General features: G+C 37.2%; 1 protein-coding gene across 1 annotated transcript in view; it reads left to right on the forward strand.

Moving 5' to 3' along the window:
- The window catches only part of LOC103810720 (1-phosphatidylinositol 4,5-bisphosphate phosphodiesterase epsilon-1-like), a gene marked incomplete at its 3' end in the record, with an annotated part of 100,277 nt that overhangs the window by 71,270 nt on the left and 7,593 nt on the right, over positions 1-21,414 (forward strand). Inside the window, 7 exon segments of the mRNA XM_009083636.1 lie at positions 9,796-9,941; positions 11,709-11,967; positions 13,118-13,326; positions 17,556-18,222; positions 18,653-18,835; positions 20,405-20,522; positions 20,913-21,072. Of these exon segments, the coding sequence (XP_009081884.1) occupies positions 9,796-9,941; positions 11,709-11,967; positions 13,118-13,326; positions 17,556-18,222; positions 18,653-18,835; positions 20,405-20,522; positions 20,913-21,072 (1,742 nt within the window).

Here is a 21,414-nt window from a genome sequence, read left to right on the forward strand (position 1 = left end):
ACTGAATATTTTTTTTAAAGTGTTCCTGTTTCTTGCATGTTGTTGAATTTTAGTAACTAAAATAGTGTAAGTATCTTGGATTCTCTCACCTCATTCTGTTATGGGAACATAAATAAAAGTTGCAAAGACAATATTCAGTCCTTCAACAGACCCTAAAAGTTGTTTAAATTAGCTCTAGTTGTTGTATTTAGGAAAACACTGAGGCTAGTGCATTTTAAAGTGTTCCTGTTTCTTGCATGTTGTTGAATTTTAGTAACTAAAATAGTGTAAGTATCTTGGATTCTCTCACCTCATTCTGTTATGGGAACATAAATAAAAGTTGCAAAGACAATATTCAGTCCTTCAACAGACCCTAAAAGTTGTTTAAATTAGCTCTAGTTGTTGTATTTAGGAAAACACTGAGGCTAGTGCATGGCTGTAGAGGAACCTACTGCTGAGCCAGCTAGGGCCATCCTTCCTGGGGTGCTTCTCTAGCAGTGATCACCGGAGGGAGGGCAGTGGGAAAGAGGTGAAGTGGTCAAGCTTTGGTATGACGTGGTGAGGCACAATGCCAGAGCAGTTTCTTGAGGATATGTTGCAGTTAGCTGTACAAATTAGATTCCTCATCAATCTGACATTGACGACTCAGGATTGAAGAGCAAGGAGGTGGTGGTGAAGCCTTGTCAGAAATGGCTGAGTCTGTTCCATACCAATGAGAATTTTGGTGTTAAAGTTGCCTTATGGTAAAGTGGTCAACATTATCTTTTAGTCTTAGGGATATGTGTCTTTGAAAGCTTTTAATAGTCTAACATTACTTGTTTGCTAATGCTACAGGATAGTTTTTTACATAATTTGAATTAATTCCTGAATATTCAATCCATAGATTCTATGGTAGTTAGTGCAATAGATTATTTAAAGTATAATCTGAAATAACTCTTTAAAAACATAGATGTTGTATTTTAAAATGGAGTTATTGTACAATATTTGCTGCTTCTAATAAATCACTGTTTTGCTATTTGCTTTATCTTATGGAGCAGTATATCAGTTGCTGTAGCCAATCACAAGCATGAACTTCCAAAATGTCTTTGTTTATAAATGGCAAGAAAATTCTTGTGCAAAGAGTCATGATTTTGTTGGCAAAAGTCCGTGAGCACTTGCTGATTGTTTTGGCATTCCCTATAGAAATACTGAAGTGTATTTATAATGTGGGAGCCAAAGTTACTTGTAGGATGACAGGGTTGTGATACATATTGGGGAAAAATCAATTTCATGCCATTGTTCAGTTAAATAAAGATTATATTATTCAGAGGATTTTTCATACAGCAATATGCATGTTAGTATTTTTTCTGACAATACATATTAGTGAGGAACACTTTACTACACTTGTTTAAAACTTCAATAAATCGTGAAGATTTGGGGCTACATGCATTCAGTATCTCCAACTATCAATAAAGCCTGTAGTCTTCAAAGTTGGATTACAACTGGAGTTGCATGATAGTGGAGACTTGGGCACAGCATGTACTCATCAGTGAGACACAGCTGATGCTTCATTTGCTGCTAATAATACCAAATTGATCATAGAGTCTTCTCAGAGCCAGGCAGTAGACCAAGCCAAAGACAGATAATATACTTAAAAGCTGATTCTGAACTAGTGGCCAGCGTGGGAGGATTAGAGTGAAATATAGTAGCATCGAGCTTTGCAAAACTATTAGCTTTTGGAGTCTCTGTGACTGTACAGTTAATAATAGTAGTATTTTTCTTCTCTGATAGAGCCCTGACTACCAGAAGTTTAGTTTTCATGGAGCTAAAGCTGTGGGAGGAAACTGTTAAGGAGATTCTGCAGGAAAAAATTAGGAAAATGATGCCTGTGTTTTAGGACCCTGAGAACTGTAACACTTTTCTCCATCACTCCTTGTTGTCTACTGTGCCTCTCTTTTCTTCATTTAGTTCTTTCCTCTGATTCCAGCATGACACGAGTTCACCCCAGTTCTTTATCTGGAGTGCCATAGGATTCTTAGTATTGTATGCCACAATATTCCTGGGATTCTGTTTCCTTTTCTGTAACGTTATTCTCCCAGACTCTTGCACCTTTATGGCTTTTACTCCCAGCCACTCTTCTGTGTCTCACCAGCAAAGCAACCAAAGAAACACGAGTTCAATGTACATCTTGTAAACATTAATATTTATCTAAACATTTAAAATCATTTCAATCATTGCTTTACATAAACATGAAAAGTGTCTCTTGTAACTTGATCTTTCTGGCTACAGCTTCAAGTAAAAGCAAAGCAATAAAACATAAACCAAAATGAAATGTTTAATTTTCCATGCTGAGGTATGCACACAAAGCAATCGTGATGCCTTAGATTGAAAGTGGCACCAGATTGAAAGATCATTCAAGCAGCTGACTGAAGGTAGTCCCACTACTGAACTGAAAATGCAAAACAAGAAGTTGAATACATATGGGGATTTATTTTTAAAGATGGAATTGCAAAAAAATAAGATAAGAAGGTGAAAAAGCTTAAACTGCTCCAGTATAGCACTGCCCCTGGGGTGGGTTCATCACTCACTAAGTCATTCTTATATTCAGTAAAGTTAATTAAAAATATGACTATTTAGGACACTTAGTGATGATAGTTTTATTTTTAATGATGGTTTAATTTTGTGTGGGGTTTTTTCATTGTTCATTCAAAACACACATTTAAACCTCAGTAGGAAAACAGAGACATATCATTTTACTGAAATAATGGAATGTAAATAAATATTGCACTCTGTCTCTTAGTTCAGCATTTTTTTGCAATGCCTAAATGGGTTTGCATAATGCTTTTAAAAAGATTGTGTTTGTACAAATATGAAACTGTTTCCAGTCCTTGTTTGGAATAGTGTTTAATCAGATTTAAAATGGTAAATGTTCTTTGTAAGGTTATATAATTTCACTCAAGCATGGAAAGTAAACCATCAGTTCATAAGATACGCAATTTAAAATACTCAGATTTAAACCCATGAAAATTATTTTGCATATTAAACCAAAAGCCCCAAAATTTTAATGATTAAACTTTAGTGAAACTCATGTAAAAAACCCTCTATTTCTGTGTTATACACTGTGATCTTTATATCCATCAGTATGCACCAATAGGTTTGTGCACAGTTAGCAGCAAAGGAGCTCGTTGCAGCCAAGTATTGGTGCTAATAGTGCACACTGTTAGTGTTTTTAAAAGCCTCATAAATATGAATCTGCTCCTTAGAATTTTATAAGAATAAAATCCCTCAAGAGCACTTTTACTTTGTGGAAAGACTTTGTAACGTTCTGAAAGGTGAATTTAGTTATTTTCTTTAAAGGGAAAAAATCAGACCGTGTCAGACTACACTGATACAGTAAGAATTCTGCTGCTTTTAAACAAGATAATGTTTGGTTTTCCCTCTTACCATACATACCGCATGATGAGGGTAATTTTTTACATGGATTTTTCATGTTCTTTAAATTTCACTTACATGTCTTAATTTTTATCAAACAAAATTATTGAAGCAAGAATGACTTGGTTAAACGGGTTGCAGATTGCCATTGTTCTCCTTCGGATACCTGAAAAATCAACTTCTTGTTTTGCACTCAGAGGCTTTTTCATACACATACTTTATTTCATCAGTATTAAAATCTCTTGCTCTCTTGCTCCAGTGTAGGCAGGAGTGAAATCAGCTACAATTTATTGTAGAAAGATATCCATGGTGAATTTCTGTGTTAGGTGTTAGAGGAGGTTTGTACTATAACCTGACTGTGGTAGACCCAAAGGTTTTGTTTTATTTGCTAGCAATGGTCAGTGTTAAGCTTTAGGCAGACAGCTGTGTTTGCTGATTTCACCTCCGAGAGCTGCACCTCTCAAGCATTATGAAGTTCCTAAAAATGTCATATAAAAATAGAAGACATTTCTTCCATTTACCATCACCCACCAAAGTATGTAGCTTGGGAATTTCAGTAAAAGCCTGATAAACTTAGGAGCTGGGGAAATGAGCATAAAACACTACAAATGACAAAACACTGCACTTTGCAGGCAGAGATTGTTCATTGTTTTCTTCTTGCCTTTACATTCAGATAAAATATAAAAAACAAATCAATTCCCATTTTTTAAAAAAGCCACATTCTCTCGCAGCTAGAGGATAGTAAATAAATATATAGATATGAGTTATTATATTCTAAGTATTAGAAGAATAAAAGAAGAGAACAAGTGAAGAAAATCCATGGCAAATTTAGGGATACAGTTAGTAATGCAACACGGGTTAAATGCTGTTCCTTCCTGTGTGCTGCATGGAGCAGAGTTCCCATAGAGGAAAGGATAAACAGTCCTGTAGGTTACACTTGTGCCATAAGTTGCATCATGGGTGTCTCTTTTAGGTCCTTCATATTTTGTTTGTAAAAACAGCTGAGTCTCAGGAATAAGCTAAATCCTGCCCCTGTCAAATTGGGAGATTTTTGCCTCTAAATCAGCGGTAGTTCAGTGATGGAGTAATCAAAAATAGAGGCTCATATTGGTTTATAAATGATTGATACAGATTGCACATGTTTACAAGTTAAAAAAAATACTAACACCGAGTTACAAATGCCTTTCCCAAATGCATTAGCAATATCTAACTTGAATTTACATCTATGATCAAAGTAAGATCAGCCTAAAAATCTTTAAACAAATATTGAAAATAATAGATTTTAGTTCAGTTAAAACAGTAAGAGGTGATATAAAAAGATAATTTCAGAAAACCTTCAGTTGTACAGATCTTTTCGTACTGCTGTACTTGAGAACATTGCTCAGTTCATCTTGCATTGCCTGAACATCTGGTGCTGGTCCTGTGTGCTCAGGTTCAGATTCAAAGGATGCTCCTATACATCTGAAAATTTGCAAATGAGCCTATTTTATATATCTGAATTATAGATCTGAATATATCTGAAATTATAGAAAATTATGTAAAATACACCAGAAAATATTTAAATCCTAACTAGGTGTCTATTTGATTGGAGTTTGCTTATTTAGTACTTTATATTAGTACTCAGTAATCCTGAAGGACACTCATTTTTCTCCATCTGAATGAAAAACCTGATGTTATTATCAACTTGTTTAAGTGGATGGTGTTTTAATTTATGACTTTCCTTGTGTGTTGTATTAGTGTGGGTTATAGTAACAAAGCCAGGATACATTTTCTCATACTTTTCAGGCTCATCAGCAGTGCAGCGGAAATCTAATTATAGGTTTGCTGTGATGATTTCTGTTCTGAAGGGAGTTTAAAATGAGTGACGTGAACAGAACTATGTAAGTCTAGTGTGAAGAAAGTAAACTAAGGAAATAATGATTACTATGTTGATATGTAGATTGTGATCTGACGTTAAAGTGCTATTTAACACAAAAACTTAGTCCAAAAAGCATTACTGCTCACTCTGAGAAATACTTGCAATGTATTTTGGTCTCCTTGGCAAGGTTACTACTGCACACTCCTTTGGCTGGGTGTGCTGTCTGTGGTCCCAGTGCTAGCTAGTTTAAGCCCTGCCTGAGCTGTGAAGCTCTTGTACAGCTGTAGTGGCAGTTTGATAACTAGGCAGGTTGGCTACCTGATGGTCCTTCATCCTCAGGTTAGGTGCTCCTCAGGTGTGATGCAGCTGGGGAAGTAACTCTGCAAGTCAGCCAAGAATGAACTGCTGGAAGAGGAGGTACTGTTCGGTATCCAGTTGGCTGAAGCATCCAGTAAGTCAGAGCTTGCCAGGATGGACCTTCCCTTTGTCTAGAAAACCCTTTTGGATGTAGAGATCACACCTGATTTTGGTGACAGAGAACTTGTGCCACTTCAAAATACTGTCTGTGCTACTTGCTTGCCAAAGGGGAAGAAACAGGGTTCTGAATTCAACTTCCAGGTGAATTCCATAGCCACCAAAAAATGAGTATATACAGAGTTGTTCTCTGCTTTTCTTCCATGTGAGGTGCATCCAGCTCAGGTGTACAGACAGCAGATGAGGAATCCCACTTATGAACTTGCACTTGAATGAAAATCTTGGCATGTTTATTATTTCTTTAATACCATCTGAGCAGAGGAAGCTTATGCATCCCAGGTAGCAGAAATTTAGTATAGGCATTGCCAAGTATTTTGGGGATCCAGTGGCAGCTTCAGCCATTTGAGCATGTCAGTGGTTATGGATGCACAGCCCTCAGGATATACTGTGGACTCTTCACATATTTATCAGTAAATCCCCAAATTCAAGAGTATTGTTTAATAAGTGTATGTTTTAAGTAATACGCTTAAGTTTCCTCTAAGTTGTCACACATGATTTTTCCTGAAAATCTCAGTCCTTTCAACTCAGGTGCTTTTCAGTGTTTGTACGTCAATCATTTTAGCTGTGGCAGTTATGACTAATCATCTCAAATTGATGCCAAGCTATTCCAGTATGCATTCATTGAAAAACATTTGAATATTTTCTTCATGATAAAGTTCTTGGATCTATCAGTTCAATCTGCCAGGGCAGAATGAAATCTTCAGGGAGTTCAGAGCTGGGAAGTGACCTCAGCCAGCTGAGTTTCAGCTTTGATTTTCTGCTCCTTTAAAGCCTATTGATTCAACCAGCTCTCCCACCTTCAAAATGTCTACAAGAAAAATCCCTCCAGGCACTTTGAGTGGATAACTGATAGGTCTGCTTATTAATTGTGTGTTTGTTTCCTAGCTGGGCTTCAGGACCACCTTTAATATTGGGGAACTGCCTCTCAGCTCTGTTATCTGACTGAATTCTTTTCCCTTTCCGTCTGCCTTCACCAACAAAGCTAGGAGTGGAAAAGCTGTTGCAGATGTTAGGCACAGCACTCAGCAAAAATATCACTGAATGAAAGAGAACAACCTTTGTGCACAGCACCTTTCCTCTGCTCCCTCCTTTCTGACAGCACTGTTGCGTTTTAATTATCTTTGTTCTAGTCTCAGGCTGATGAATCCTTCCAGGAAATCAGTTTTGGTGTACAAGGCTAACATGCTTTTTGAGAAGCCTATGATTGAGAAGCCCTTTTATAAGGGCTGTATGGTGCATTCAGATTAATCAGCCAACAGTCTCTGAATATTTCATGGAAAAACCTTTATAGAGACTTGATGCTCTTCAGAACCACCAGGAAGGTCAATTTATGCTCCTGGTTACTGCTAGATATGCCATAAAAGAACCCTAAGAATCAACCAGGTTGGAAAAGACCTCAAAGATCATTGAGTCCAACCCTACTGTGGTTACTAGACCATGGCACTAAGCACCACATCCAGTCTCATCTTGGAAACCTCCAGGGATGGTCACACAGTCTGTAGCACATGTGAAGGAGCCATTCTGTTTAATTCCTGAATTCAACATGTAGACCAACATGAATGGAATTTCCCATTATCTGCATCTGACAGAAGTATCCCAGTCTGCTCCTCACACTTTTCCTGATCTCCAAATGAAACACCAAAGTTTCTAAAGCAGGTGTGTTAGGGAGTTGATTGTGTCTTTAGATGCTCAGTTCTATCCCCTGATTCTCCCAATCTGTTTTATCTGCCTTTTCCCATTCTGTTTTAAAGTTTATAAATTCAGACAGTTTTTTTCCTTCTTATTTAGTGAAAGATTTTTAAAATGTTTTCTACTCTTCCTCTAAGTCTGTTGTCTGCAAGAGGAGCGAGCATAAATTTCGTGGTGCCTTTTGCACTCTTCTTTTGATCTTACACATTCATACAGTATCTCGAGGCTGCAAAGGCTTCTTCAAGCTGCACTTTATCATATTTTGTTTGCTTTTGCAGATTGTTTGTAAGAGTTCATCATAACTGTTTATAGCAGTCCCTAAACTCTCTATTAAATAAAACTTCAGCAAGTGGCTGCCCTAGTTTCAAGGTTACCTCTTAGTGGGAAGTCTAAAGCCTTTTTAGACTTTCTTTCTCAGTTTTGATACTGTTTTCTGCTGATCATTACATCTTTATTACCCAAGATTAAAACATATGTTTAAAATTATATTATTCTTTATAATGTTTAAAGCCATATTAATCCAACTGTCATTTCCACACTTGGTATTTCATACCAAATAAATAAAACTTTTTTTTTTTGAGATTGCATGTTTGACATTTGCATTCCCTAAAACAGCCATTTCTGGAAAATGGGAATGATACCCAAAAAAAACCATTTTATTCCAGCATGCACAAACAAATCTATGCCAACCTTGAGTCCCAGATCTGACTGTTTTGTTTCACAACTTCTGATTTTATAATGGATTTATTTTATTACCTTTCATTCTGGTTTTGCCTTCTTTTGACCCCTGTGTCATGCAGTTCTCTGGCTGGGCTTGTTTTATTTTTCCATACTTCTATGCTCTCCAGGTATTCGTTTCTTTGTTGATTCAGTTCTTATATTTTAGGAATAACGAACTGAACACTTCGAATAAGAGTTCAGCTAAAGTCAGGTTCTCATTCTGAGCTGTTGCAGTGATTGGTCTCTTGTCCCCTGATCTTCACATCCCACTAGAGCATCCCCATTGTCATGGTACACACTCCTGCATATGTCCTCAGTGCATTAATTTCGTCCTAAAAATAAGGGTTTGTTGGGGGTTTTTTACAGACATATACATTGCATACATTGGAACTGTGGCTTGTCTTCTCATCTGGACAGTTCTCATTTATAGTTCTTGGTTGATTTGAGCATCAGGAACGTTAAATAGTAACTTAGATTCTTCATATTCTTTGACTGTTCTCCCTTAGGAGTAGGAGGCTCAGAACACTGACTCTGTATAGATTTGCATTAATGGAAGTCTATATAATTTCAGTGGGTTTTTTCCCCTGTTAGTAAATGCATTTACATTTTATTTCACGTTTGCTTTTTAAGATCAGTCTATGCCCCCTAAGGGGTGAACTAGCATTTTCTAATTTTTACAAGCCTCTCCTCACATTGATATTGTCTGTAAACACTTGAATCCTCGAGGACCAAAGAATGGCACTCAGTGTCAGTAAGCAAATCACGTTTATTGCCTCCTAAGTGTTTACACAATGACAAAAATCAAGCCCCCAGGGAGCCATATTGTAAAAAGAAACAGTTGGTTTAAATTAGGTTTCCATGTGAAATATAGCTCTTTTTTATGGATGTTGTGGGAACATAAACTGGAAAGAAAATCTCCACACGGATAAAATGAAAGTTTGATTTTTATTTGTTTAAATAAAAACAGAATCATGTTCTAAGCAGATTTCTGATTCTGACATTAATTAATCAACAAAGAGAAGCTGGTAGTATGGTCACGCTTAGAAGGTTGGTTGTTTTTTTTTTTGTTTACTTCATTTGTCATCTTGCAAATTGATAATGTGAATTATCTTAAATGTCCATTGCATGTAGGAATTAGCAAATTTGTACATTAAATATATCTACCAGTTTTTTGAAATTTACCAAGACATTCTAATTTATCAACTTCACCCGCCATGTTATAAGGGCAAGGGTTAATCAGTCTGAGGCTGAGATTTGCAAGCCATGTCAATGAGAATTTACACTGCAGATCTCTCTGACAGTACTAGATAAGCTGTCCATTTCCTTCTGTGGCCTCAATGCATGTTCAGAATGTCTTATATCAAATGTAATGTAAGTTATTCTAGAGTAGTCAATGATATAGCTGTTGCTATGTGAATATGTCTTTGTGTAAGTTGAGTTTGCAATTCATATGTAATTTGGCCATGAGTGTGGCCATGTGGAATTTTGACTGATACCCTTCTGGTGGAAGAAAACCAAAAAACTCCACGTTATCTGTTGAGTCTGCATGAATGCTGCAAGAGACATTGCTTTGGCTGACTGTACTTCCCTTTTTATTTTACAAGGTGAGCTCGTGGGTTACCTGGCTGATCCTGACTGCAGGTTCCATGGAAGAGAAACGAGAAGTCTTCTCCTATTTAGTACATGTGGCAAAATGCTGCTGGAATATGGGCAACTACAATGCTGTAATGGAATTTCTGGCAGGGCTAAGGTACTGGCAACTCTGGGTTTTTAATGGCTTTTCAGTGATAGATTACGCTGCAGCTTCTGTTAAGCAGATGTCTCTGGAGAACAAGGAACTAAACAGAAATCCGTGTCTAAATCACATCATCTCACCCTGTGACTTTCTGGTAATCCATTTGGAAAAATGAAGCATGCTAAATCCTTTTTTTTCCTCAAAATGCTCTGGAGACTCCATCAGTTTTCCTGATACACAGTGAATATGTTCATTAGAAAATATACTTGGGTTGGTTTTTATAACAGAATTTTTTTTACATGTGAAAAGAAGATGGGAAAGCAATTGTGGTTTATCTAGTGAGCTACCACTAATGTAACTTGGGGTTGGAGTCTCCAGAATACAAGTGAAACATAATCATGGTGGCATTCTAGAAGGATCAGTCTTAAATATAAAGAATCCTCACCCCAAAATGACCAAAAAAACTCAACAAAACAAAACAGCTAAATCTATTTTAATCCCTGCAATTTACTTGTACAGACTGGTGTTGGGATCCTGTGCTGTCATGGTCTGCAATATCTGCAAGAGAAAGAGAGAGAGTGGAGGTTAAAGACAGTTCATTGCTTGCTTTGCTGTGGAATTGCAGGCTCACCATGCAGGGCTGGGTGAGCAGGGAAGCAGGGCCTTTGCACTGGCAGCTCAGAGGGCAGCAAATGGGACTGAACGGGGATGAGTGAAGATCAGATTTCCCATCTTTCAGCTCTGACCCTCCTTTTGTATTGTGTTTGTGTAGCAGAGCTTTACAGTGTTTGCATTGCAGTTCTTTGTGGTGTAGTAAGGATTCTTATTGAGCTATTTGTTTATGTTTTTGGTGTATAAAACCCATTTGAAATGCTCATAGGCATGGGGAGTATATTTTAGCAGAATACATCCACAATCTCCAAGCCATGTAAGTTATGAATGAAAATGAAAAGCCAATTAATGGCTTAATTTTATGTCTAGTACATCTGCACAGCACAAGGGAAAGAAAGGAGAGGAAGGCCAGTGCTGATTAGCAGCATTTCCAGGACAGGGGGAAAAAATGGGGTTAAGGGCAGTCTACTGTGAGTGTTTCAACAGACCTCTTGGTATGTCTGAGGCCAGAAAGGTCATGTAATGGCATAGACACACAGCTCAGAAGGTGAGAGTTCTCCCAGAGGTACCCTCAGGCCTTGAAGCTATTTCTGTTTGAAATCAGAGTTTCTTTTCAGCTGCAGCTCTGCACTGGTGCCTGAGAGCTGGAACATGGTCCTGACTTCCTTGTTTCTGTGAAGATAATGAAGTTATTTCATGGGGAAAAAAAATCAATATAAATTTTCATAAATAAATTTAATTTTTAAAAACCGAACCTTTGCTAACTTTATAGACTATTCAAAATACGGCTAAAGGAATTTGTAAGAAGCACTCTGATTTATGTTTATGCCATTTCCTTAATCTTTTCTTATTTCTTTCCAGGCCTTTAGAAATTTTAAGCAATGACACAATAAAAAGGTTAGAAGGCCTCTTAGTATGTCTTGTGCAGCTGGGCTTTTATTGATATGTCAGACGTTACTCCAGTAGATCAGATTGCTTGTTTCTCATTTTTGGTTTTGTCCTTTTTTAATTCAAAGGGAGGAATTTTCATAAAAATCATTACTTTGGTTTCATTCATTCATTTCTGTGCAATGATAATTTCCTCTTTTACCTATATGCTGCAGGTGTTGAACTTGAAGGGAAATGGTTTTAAGGTTTTTAAATAAATGTTGTGATCTCTTTTTGCAATAGGTCAAGAAAAGTTTTAAAAATGTGGCAATTTATGGACCAGTCTGATATTGAGACCATGCGAAGTCTGAAAGATGCTATGGCACAACATGAGTCTTCATCTGAATACAGGAAGGTGGTCAACCGAGCACTCAATATTCCAGGCTGCAAAGTTGTTCCTTTCTGTGGTGTGTTTTTAAAAGAGCTTTGTGAGGTTTTGGATGGAGCATCAAGCCTCATCAGACTCTGTCCGCGATATAATTCCCAGGATGAAACATTAGAGGTAAATGAGATGAATATTCAAAAAGGTTATCATAGAATCATAGAATTTTAGGGATTGGAATAGACCATACAGATCATCTAGTCCCAACCCCCTGCCCTGGGCAGGGACACCTCCCCACCTGACCAGGTTGCTCAAGGGTTCATCCAACCTGGCTTTGAACACTGCCAGGGTTGGGGCAGCCACAGCCTCCCTGGGCAACCTGTGCCAGTGTCTCACCACCCTCACAGGAAATATCTTTTTCCTAATATCTAGACTAAATTTCCTCTCTTTCAATTTATACCCATTATTCCTTGTTCTATCACTGCAACTCCTAACCAAGAGTCCCTCTCCAACTCCCTTGTAGGCTCCTTCAGATACTGATAGGCTACTATGAGGTCTACACAACCTTCTTTTCTCCAGGCTGAACAGCCCCAACTTCCTTAGCCTCATAGGGGACATGCTCCAATACTCTTATCAGCTTTGTGGCCTCCTCTGGACTTGCTCCAATATGTTATGTTCACAGCCATCCAGTTCTTTATTTCATGTAATTTTACACAAAGGCATCATCTAATTAAAACTTTATAAATCAGGCTGTTACTAGACTGTTCAATTACATTTGCCTCAATCTCCCATAGTTACTTAGGAATTTTGATTTGTTGTTTATACCTAGTTCAATATCAGAGTACTGAGAAATTAGTATAAATAGCAAAGGATTATGTTATACTGTGAGTAAAGTAAGTATGTAAAGCCTTAAAGATGTAACGGTTTTGTGTTAAATGCTCTGAGCTTTGACTTAACTCATTGGGAACTGGAAGGTTTTCTGTTCCTTTAAAATGGAATTTAGAAACTCAGATGGATCAAGCTTCTCCTCTATGGAAAGAAACAGTTCCTTCGAGTTTTACCATTTTGGTTTTACAAGAAAAATGCCCCTATTAGATTAACAGATTAAGACTGAGGCTTTTTTAAAGTTTTCAGGAGTTACTGTAACTTATGTTACTTGATTTATGATGTGATTTGGTCTTTTTTGGATTGCAACTAGGCATGAAATCCCATTGGAAGCTAATGGGAAATACGTGCTAAATAGTCTTAATTCTTGTAAAAATGTCTGCAGTGAGAAGTAGATGACACAAGAGTCTATTTATAACTATACTAATCTTTTAGCTATCTCTAGTTTGTTTCAGATTACAGTGGACAAGATAATTTCTTGCAACGAGTAGGTCAAGATGGTTTAAATAATCCAGAAAAAGAATCAACAACAAACAATATCTTTCAAACTATTCGGAGCTGCAATCGGAGTTTGGAATCTGAGGAGGGTGAAGATAACGTTAGTGAAGGCAGTGGTTCAAGAAAGAACTCACTGAAGGATAAAACCCGGTACCAGTAGGTCTCATTTTATTTTCTATCAACATAAGTATATTTCATGGCTTTAATTTAATTTCTTTTACCACGCTTGCTTTTAGAAATAAAGGCAACGTTACCATCTTCCCTTGTATTTATCCTCTTCCAATTCAGAATTTTTCTCCCCTGCAGCTACTCTCTGTATAGTTATATTTTCCCACATGACGTAATTGCTTCCTCTCATGATAAGGGTAAATCCTTTTCGTCTTACACACAGAGCTTTAAAAATCCACAGTTACAATTACAATTTTGATCTCTAGGGACAGGAATAGCACCAGAACATATTTGTTATCAGAGCTCAGAACATTATATTCTGCATGCTCAGGCAGAGTTTTACCTCCTTCAAAATAAAGGTTATTTATTAGCCTTCAAAATGTCTCTTCATTAAAGGACATGTGAGTTTGAAATGCTTAAATTTTGTCCAGAAAATATTCATAAGTGAGGACATATTCTAAATATTCAGGTTGCTGTAATCTTGCTGTTTTGTAAAGAAGTTTACTTCATTGTGCCCCATGTAAAAAAGCCTCAGAAATCTCAGATTTCACTTTGAAGACCTGATATATTCTGTACTATTCACCAGCAAGAAATAGGGTAAACGAAAAGTGTAAGGCAGCACTTGATCTTTTAGGACGTTGCTTTGCAGTGGAGTCTCAGCCCATGTAGACATAGGTAGGTCAACTTCAAGCCAAATATCTGTGTTAGACTCTTCAAACTAAGTAACAGACCTCCACTGTTTCGAGGTGGAGCACTGTGAAATTATATGAGGGCCTGCATAAAAGAACATGCTCAAGTCATTGCTTGAGTTATTTTATTGATAATGTGTGTCAGAAATATCAATATGTTCAGAACTATCCAACGTATTTCAGCTACTTAAACATAAAATCTAATAAGTGACTGCCTAAGAAGCAACTATCATCTTCCTGTTTAAAATGCACTTATTTCATTAACATGTAATTCTAAATTTGATTTCAAATAAATAATCATTATTTCCTGAAAGAATGGTTTCTAATAGAATTATTCACATCTGGCTTTAGTTGCTTCTGGGAAGTGGAGCAGTAGATTAAGCCAAGACAGACAGACCCACTTCTCTGTCCATTTGTATTATCTCTTGACTTTCAAATACTTTCTTCCAGGAATTATTTTTTGTTAATTAATATGCTTTAAAATCAACTTGCAACTCACAGTTCAAAGAGGGGAATAAGCTAGGCAAATCAACATTTCACTTGAATGAACAAAGGAGAAATTAAATATAAAAGAACAGCATGGAGCAAATGAAGGTTTTGGGGCCTTTTTATGTGTTTCTGAAATAATTTCTTGGTAAATTAGTTATTTATGCTAGTAAGTTTCACTCTAATTGAAGTAGGAATTCAATACCAAAAGGAAAATAAAAAATAAAAAAAGCACCAATATGAATCTGAAATGAATGTTTAAATGAACAAAACTGCAGATAAGTAATTAAAGTTATGTTTCCTATTTTAGACTACTAACTACTCATTTATTAGTATCTATATTTCTGATGCAGTAAGTGCTGATGTTAATAGTATAAGGACTTGTAGGAGAATATTCCTGAAAGTACTGATGTAGCTCAAGTTCCTCAGACTTCGGGAATTACTTACTCATTTGCCATCTCTTTCCTGGGCATGCAGAGAGCTGCAGAGGCAGAAGGGTCATCATGTTGTCCTTCTTGTATGGAGGTTGCAATGTTTGGTTTATGTTTAATGCTATGAACAGCTGCAGAGTTCTAAGGAAGGAATTTGGTCCTCTTTCTCGTGAGACCTGTCATATTTGCATACAGTGTTACAAAACCCAAATTATATCATAATTACATATTACCTGATAATTGCAGTGTTGTGGTCATAAAGGCAGAAAAACACACTATGTAACATGTTTCTCATTACTTTATAATTGCAAGAAAGATTTTCAATTAGTCTTTTTTTTGATGATTTGGATTAGTGTTGTGGAACATGAATGCACCAAAGCTCGTAGGTTAATTTGATTTGAAGAAGATGAAAGGCATCTAATAGAATCAGAGGGCAGTGAGCATAATTACTTTCCCAGTTGCATTAGCAAATAAGCTCTATCACTCTGTAATCAGTGACCCATCTAATCACCCTGAATTTCTGTACATGCCAGATAAATATTAAACATTAATCTTTATTAGAACTCGTTCTTGACAGTTCCCAAATAAAGGTAAGAAGGAAAATCCAAAAAACATAATGAAGTTTGAAATACAGTTTTTATGGAATTATTGATCAAGTGACCTATTAAGATACTCTAAACTTTGATGCATCACTTTATCAGCCTGATCTCGTCTTCACTTTTAAGCTTTTCTACTCACAGTAAATAATTTATAAAGAAAATAGGGGCATACCTCAATATTTTTCTTTTTATATACCTTGCAATTTTCTCCTCTAAAACTGCAATCTGTGTTAATGTTTCCTTTATCCTTTCTTTTTATTTCCTTGCTTCTCAGTGGAGCACACATAAAGAAAGCCTGTGTTTCAAACCGAGTTCTGTAAGTGTGTTCTCAGTAATTCATAGCTGTGTCGTTTTTGGCAGCTCATGGCAGAGGTTCCACTCCTGTGTATGGTTCCATGTGTGTGCTTGGCTTACCTGCTTCTTGTACATTTTAATCTGCAGCATGCAACATGTTATCAAATGTGATAAGAGGTCTAAACAAAGCTCTGTCATTTCTGTCTCCACTACACTAGACTCATCCACCTATGCACATCTAGTCTCAGAATACATTTTCCAGCATTTTTACAGGGACTTGTTTGATTTCTTTTTGTGGTCGTGGGCAAGAAAAAGCAGCTTGAGTTGTTTGTTTAATTTTAGAATGTCAGTCTTGTATAATACAGGTAAATATTTCCTTGTACATGTGTCTGGGAAGGCTCTAGTAGGACAATTTATATCAGCTCAGTTATAATGCATGACCTTTATTTTTAGGAATATTTCTTGAAGAAATAGAGCTAAAGTTAAGACTGATACAGTTATTCTATCAGTCCCTTCATCACAAGCAATAAATCCTCAGCATATTGGCCACTTTCCTGGAAATTTGGCAGAGAAGTAGAGATTAATACTGATTAATACTAATACAGATTAATAAACCAATAGAGGTATCATTAGTTGCAATTTATGAAATAAGGGGAAAATTCAAATTACTTTGTGGCCCAGGTAGGAGAAGAGTTTGAGGAAAAGCTAATGGTCATCTGTGCTGTTCAGTGTTGGGAAATATTTGTATGTGACTTGAAATAAGTCACAACATGAATCCTCCTTTGCTCAGTTGATGGGACAGTCAGGAACTGAGAGTACGGTGGCAGTATGAAGGGGAAGCACAGAGGGCACTGGGACAAGATGTCTTGAAGGATATGTAGAGGAAGATGGCTTGGATTTTATGGGCTGGATATCCTTAGGAAAAATGTGCTGCTTAGTTCTGCTGTACACAGAACAGTTTGCTTTTTTTTGTGTCCACTGAAGCAGTATCAAAATATTGAACTTTTGTGCATTCATACATGTTAGAAGCTTCTGCAGGGAAGGCATTTGATTTAAACTACCCCTTTGATTAGTTCAGTACTGTTGCTCTGTATCTCCTGTTTCTAATTATGGCAAGCTATTTCAAAAATTTGGACTGCTGCAGACAAATTCTATGTTAATATTTTCTTTAAGTAAAATTAAATTGTCTGATGTAAAGTATCTGATAAAATTCTTGCTGCATTCTTATGAGGAAGGTATGTATTTTAACCACTATTTTACCAGTGTATTATATAATGTGAAAGGTCTGTACATTAAATCAGTAATAGAATAGATATTAGAGGCCCTGTCTTCAATCCACTAGATCTTGCTAACAGTTTCCACATGGTATTTGGTATTTCAACTGAAGTAATCTTATGCTGTGGATTTAAAAACTGAAATCACTTGTCTTTAAGAACCACTCAGACATTTTTAATCGTTAATGCAAAGTTTGGAAAGTTCTAAGATATAATTATATTGTTACAGGAGTTATAATTAATTCTAACAGCATCTGTTAATTAATTCAGAATTGCAATAACATAAATTGTAATACTGTAAAAACTACAGAAGTTCCTGTGAGTCCCAACTGTATAGTGATGATAGTATTCTATTTATTTAAACTACAGCAGAAAAAATATTCATCAATCACAGCATAAATCAGCACCTGTATCACTAAATATTAATCTTTCATCTCTATGCAGATTTATAATTGGAGATCTTTCAGATTCTGAAAATGACATATTTGAGCAGTTGAAGGAATGGGACACAAACTCAACAGAAGAGCAGCAAAAGGCTTTCTGCCATGGGATAGAACTCATTCCCTGGTATGTGTTATCTATCAGGGCTGATGTCCATCAGTTCATGCAACAAGGGGCGACTGTCATTCATTACGACCAGGAGACACATCTCTCAGCACGTTGCTTTCTTCAGCTTCAGCCTGACAACAGTACTTTGACTTGGACTAAACCCACAACAGTTTGTCCTGCAAATGCTAAGGCCAAACTGAGTGTGCTGGGTAATACTGCTGAGCTTGGTAAATACCAGTTTCTTGGTAATACTGGACTGGTGGAAGGTTTCTTGGACTTGTTTTCGGCCAAGGCTGTATATATGGGACACTCGGGCATTGATATGCACACTGTGTGTGTTCAAAATAAACTGTGTAATATGTCCCTTGAAGAAAATGGTATAACACTACTTTATGGACTTCAGACTACTGAAAATAAGTTGCTGCACTTTGTTGCTCCGAAATATACTGCCAGAATGCTATATGATGGATTGCTGGAATTGACTAAAGCCGTTAGAAAAATGAGGAGATTCCCTGATCAAAGACTGCAGTGGCTACGGAAACAGTATGTCAGCCTTTACCAGGTAAAAGATGCTGTGATCCTGTATAAGAAAACTTCAAAGATATCCACAACTTAATGTAATGTAATTAGTTTCTATTATAAGTAAGATTAGATTAAAGATTAGCACCAAATCGCCAACTTTGTAACATGGTTTAAGTCAGTAAGATTCTCCACACAATGTTATGTTCGCTGTTTTGGAATAAGTATTTTATTAAATAAAAAGCAATGACAGTACTTGAAAAGGGTCCTGAAATACTGATAAGAGTTAGGGCCAAAAAAAAACCCCCAAAACAGCAAACAACATAGCCCTTTGGTACCCACACAGTAATTAACAACTGCCTCCTCCTGATGTTTTGTCTTTCATGGGTTCCTCAGAGAGATCTTTATTACTGCTTAAGAAAATGTGTCTGTTCTTATTCTCCTTGTTTTGTTGATGCTGGGAAATTCTCTAGGAGGATGGAAGGTTTGAAGGCCCAACCTTGGCTCAGGCTGTTGAACTGTTCGGAGGCAGGCGGTGGAGTGCAAGAAACACAAGCACGGGAACTCTCACCAAAAGCACTGAGAAACCCAATGTACAGAGGAACAACACACTGGGAATAAGCACAGCAAAGAAAAAGAAGAAAGTACTCATGAGGGTAGAATATTTTGTTATTTGTGTATTTTGTTGCTTATCTGGCTGATTTGTTTCCTTCTTGCAGTTGCTGTGTAGCTAACTGTGCTCTGAACCAGAGAAAAGAATATAAATGATAATTTTAAAAATGTTTATTGCAGTTTCAAGTTGGAGGGTTAATTGTTTTCCAGTAGTTTGGGATTCTTTTCTTGTCCTTGAAGCATTCTTTGGACATGTAGGTGCTGTGGCTACCAGAAGGGGACAGAACCTTATTGAGACCTTTAGGTGCTAACTCTGTATAAAGGTAAAATCCCAGAATGTTAAGGGGTTGGGTTGGACCTTAGAGATCATCTAGTCCCAACCCACCTCCCACCAGAACAGGTTCTCAAGGCTTCATCCAACCTGGCTTTGAACACTGCCAGGGTTGGGACATATACAGCCTCCCTGGGCAACCCGTGCCAGTGTCTCACCACCCTCACTGCAAAATACTTCTTCCTACTGTCTAATCTGAATTTCCCCTCTTTCAACTTATTCTCATTCCTCCTTGTCCTATCACTGCAGTTCCTAACAGAGTCCCTCTCTGGCTTCCCTATAGTCCGTTCAGATACTGGAAAGTTGCTATGAGGTCTCCACACAACCTTCTCTTCTCCAGGCTGAACAGCTCCAACTTCCTCAGCCTGTCTTCATAGGGGAGATGCTCCAGTCCTTTTATCAACCTCTGGCCTCCTCTGGACTTGGTCCAACAGTTCCATGTCCTTTTTTTGTTGGGGACACCAGAACTGTGTGCAGTACTCCTGGTGGGGTCTCAGAGTAGGGGAAGAGAATCACACTCCTTTTGATGCAACCCAGGATTCAGTTGGCTTTCTGGGCTGTTAGGGCACACTGCGGTTCGTGTTGAGTTTTTCATCAACCATCACCCCCAAGTCCTTCTCCACAGGGCTGCTCACAATCACATAAATTTGGTGGCAATGATAAAAATATTAAAAAAATCACAGTACATTTTTAATAATTAATATATTAACATGCAAAGTGATGTTTGGGGGCTGGCATCACTTTTTTTAATCCTTTTTGTTTTCATGTTTCCAAAAGCATTACCAGTTATTCCACCTCAAATTAGTATGCAGTTTTATCTCATGTGGGTGGCAGAAACATGACCTAGTCTGAGTGTTCTTCCTTTCCTGGACTCAGCCACCTTCAGCAATAGGCAGGAGAGAGCTGCAGAGACTAGCAGCTCTACACTGCCCACATGTTCTAGTGGGCAGGTAGGGGAGATCCTCAAATGACAAGATCCATCCTCTTTAGGGCTGTGAAATAGTGTATACACTATTGTGCACCAGTAAATAGCTGCAACATTTGAGAGAGGCACAATCATTGTCATCTTCTGTGTGATGTCAACCTGAGGTAACACCTAGTGGTCCCACACTTCTCTGTGTATCCTGTTCAGGTTGTCTCTTTTCTACTGGTATTGGCCTCACAGGTGTCTGTTTCATAAGCAATAGCTGATTTCTCTCATGGTTTTGGCACAGGTTGCACTGATACGGAATGGACATAGTAGTATTTTGGAGACGTTTATTATGGTGCTCATTATTTCTAGGGTGAAAGTGGAGAGGCCACTGATGATGAAATGGCAACTAGGAAGGCAAAAAGCTGTAAGGAATATCGTAATAGAAGTGGTTCAGATCCTCAAGACATTGATGAACAAGAAGAAGCAGGTAGATATATTGCTTCAATACTTAAAAGGCCATCAGGGTTTTGCTCAAAGTCTTGTTATATAGACTTTCTCGTGGTGTTAAAAATCAATCGATGATATTAACCTGCTTTTAGAGTTGAAACTCCAAATGCTATAAACTTTTAAATAAATTTCTGTAGTTGTCAATGATTGTTCTTTCATTTAGTTTCAGTTGCACTCCCTTTCCATGCAGATGAAATGGGTATGTAAGTGTTGTTCAGCATGTACTTTTTTTGACTGTTTTGGTAGAAATTTAGAATCCTTTTAGTTTCTTCCTATATCTTAATGAATTATGTTGTAGAACTCTTGGACAAAAGCAATTTTATTGAGCAAGATGTTGTCATTGTTATGAAAACTTTTGTTTTCTCCACAGATCAAAATATTATTCTTAATGCTTCTCCATCTAACAACCTGCCATCAAGAAGAGCTCACTCTCTGACAGCATCTGGATCTCCAAACTTAGGAGCTACATCATCTTCACCAGCAAGACCAGTTTCCTCTCCTGTAATATCTTCAAGCAAGAGTCAGTCTAGGTGAGGACAAAATCAATGCTTTGATTAAAAAAGAAAATAAAGCTACTGTTACTTCTTTATCCTCAAATGTGGTTTTTTTTGTGACAAACTAGCAAAATCTGGCAAAAACAATGCCCAAAATGTCATTACCCTTTTTGTAGACATATAAAACCCTCGCAGCACAGCATAGGACATTGAAGCTGAAATACCATGAGTCTGAGGATGGTTTTGTAGCAAGTCTCTGAGCAGCATGCATCAGTTTATGTCTGTTACAGAAGCAGATTGGAATGCTGTTCCAAAACTACACAAACTACACAAAATATTTTAACTATTTCTCCACATCTTCTCAAAAACATAATTATA

The sequence above is a fragment of the Acanthisitta chloris genome, unplaced genomic scaffold (assembly GCF_000695815.1).
Source record: "Acanthisitta chloris isolate BGI_N310 unplaced genomic scaffold, ASM69581v1 scaffold21371, whole genome shotgun sequence".
Taxonomy (NCBI): Eukaryota; Metazoa; Chordata; class Aves; order Passeriformes; family Acanthisittidae; genus Acanthisitta; species Acanthisitta chloris.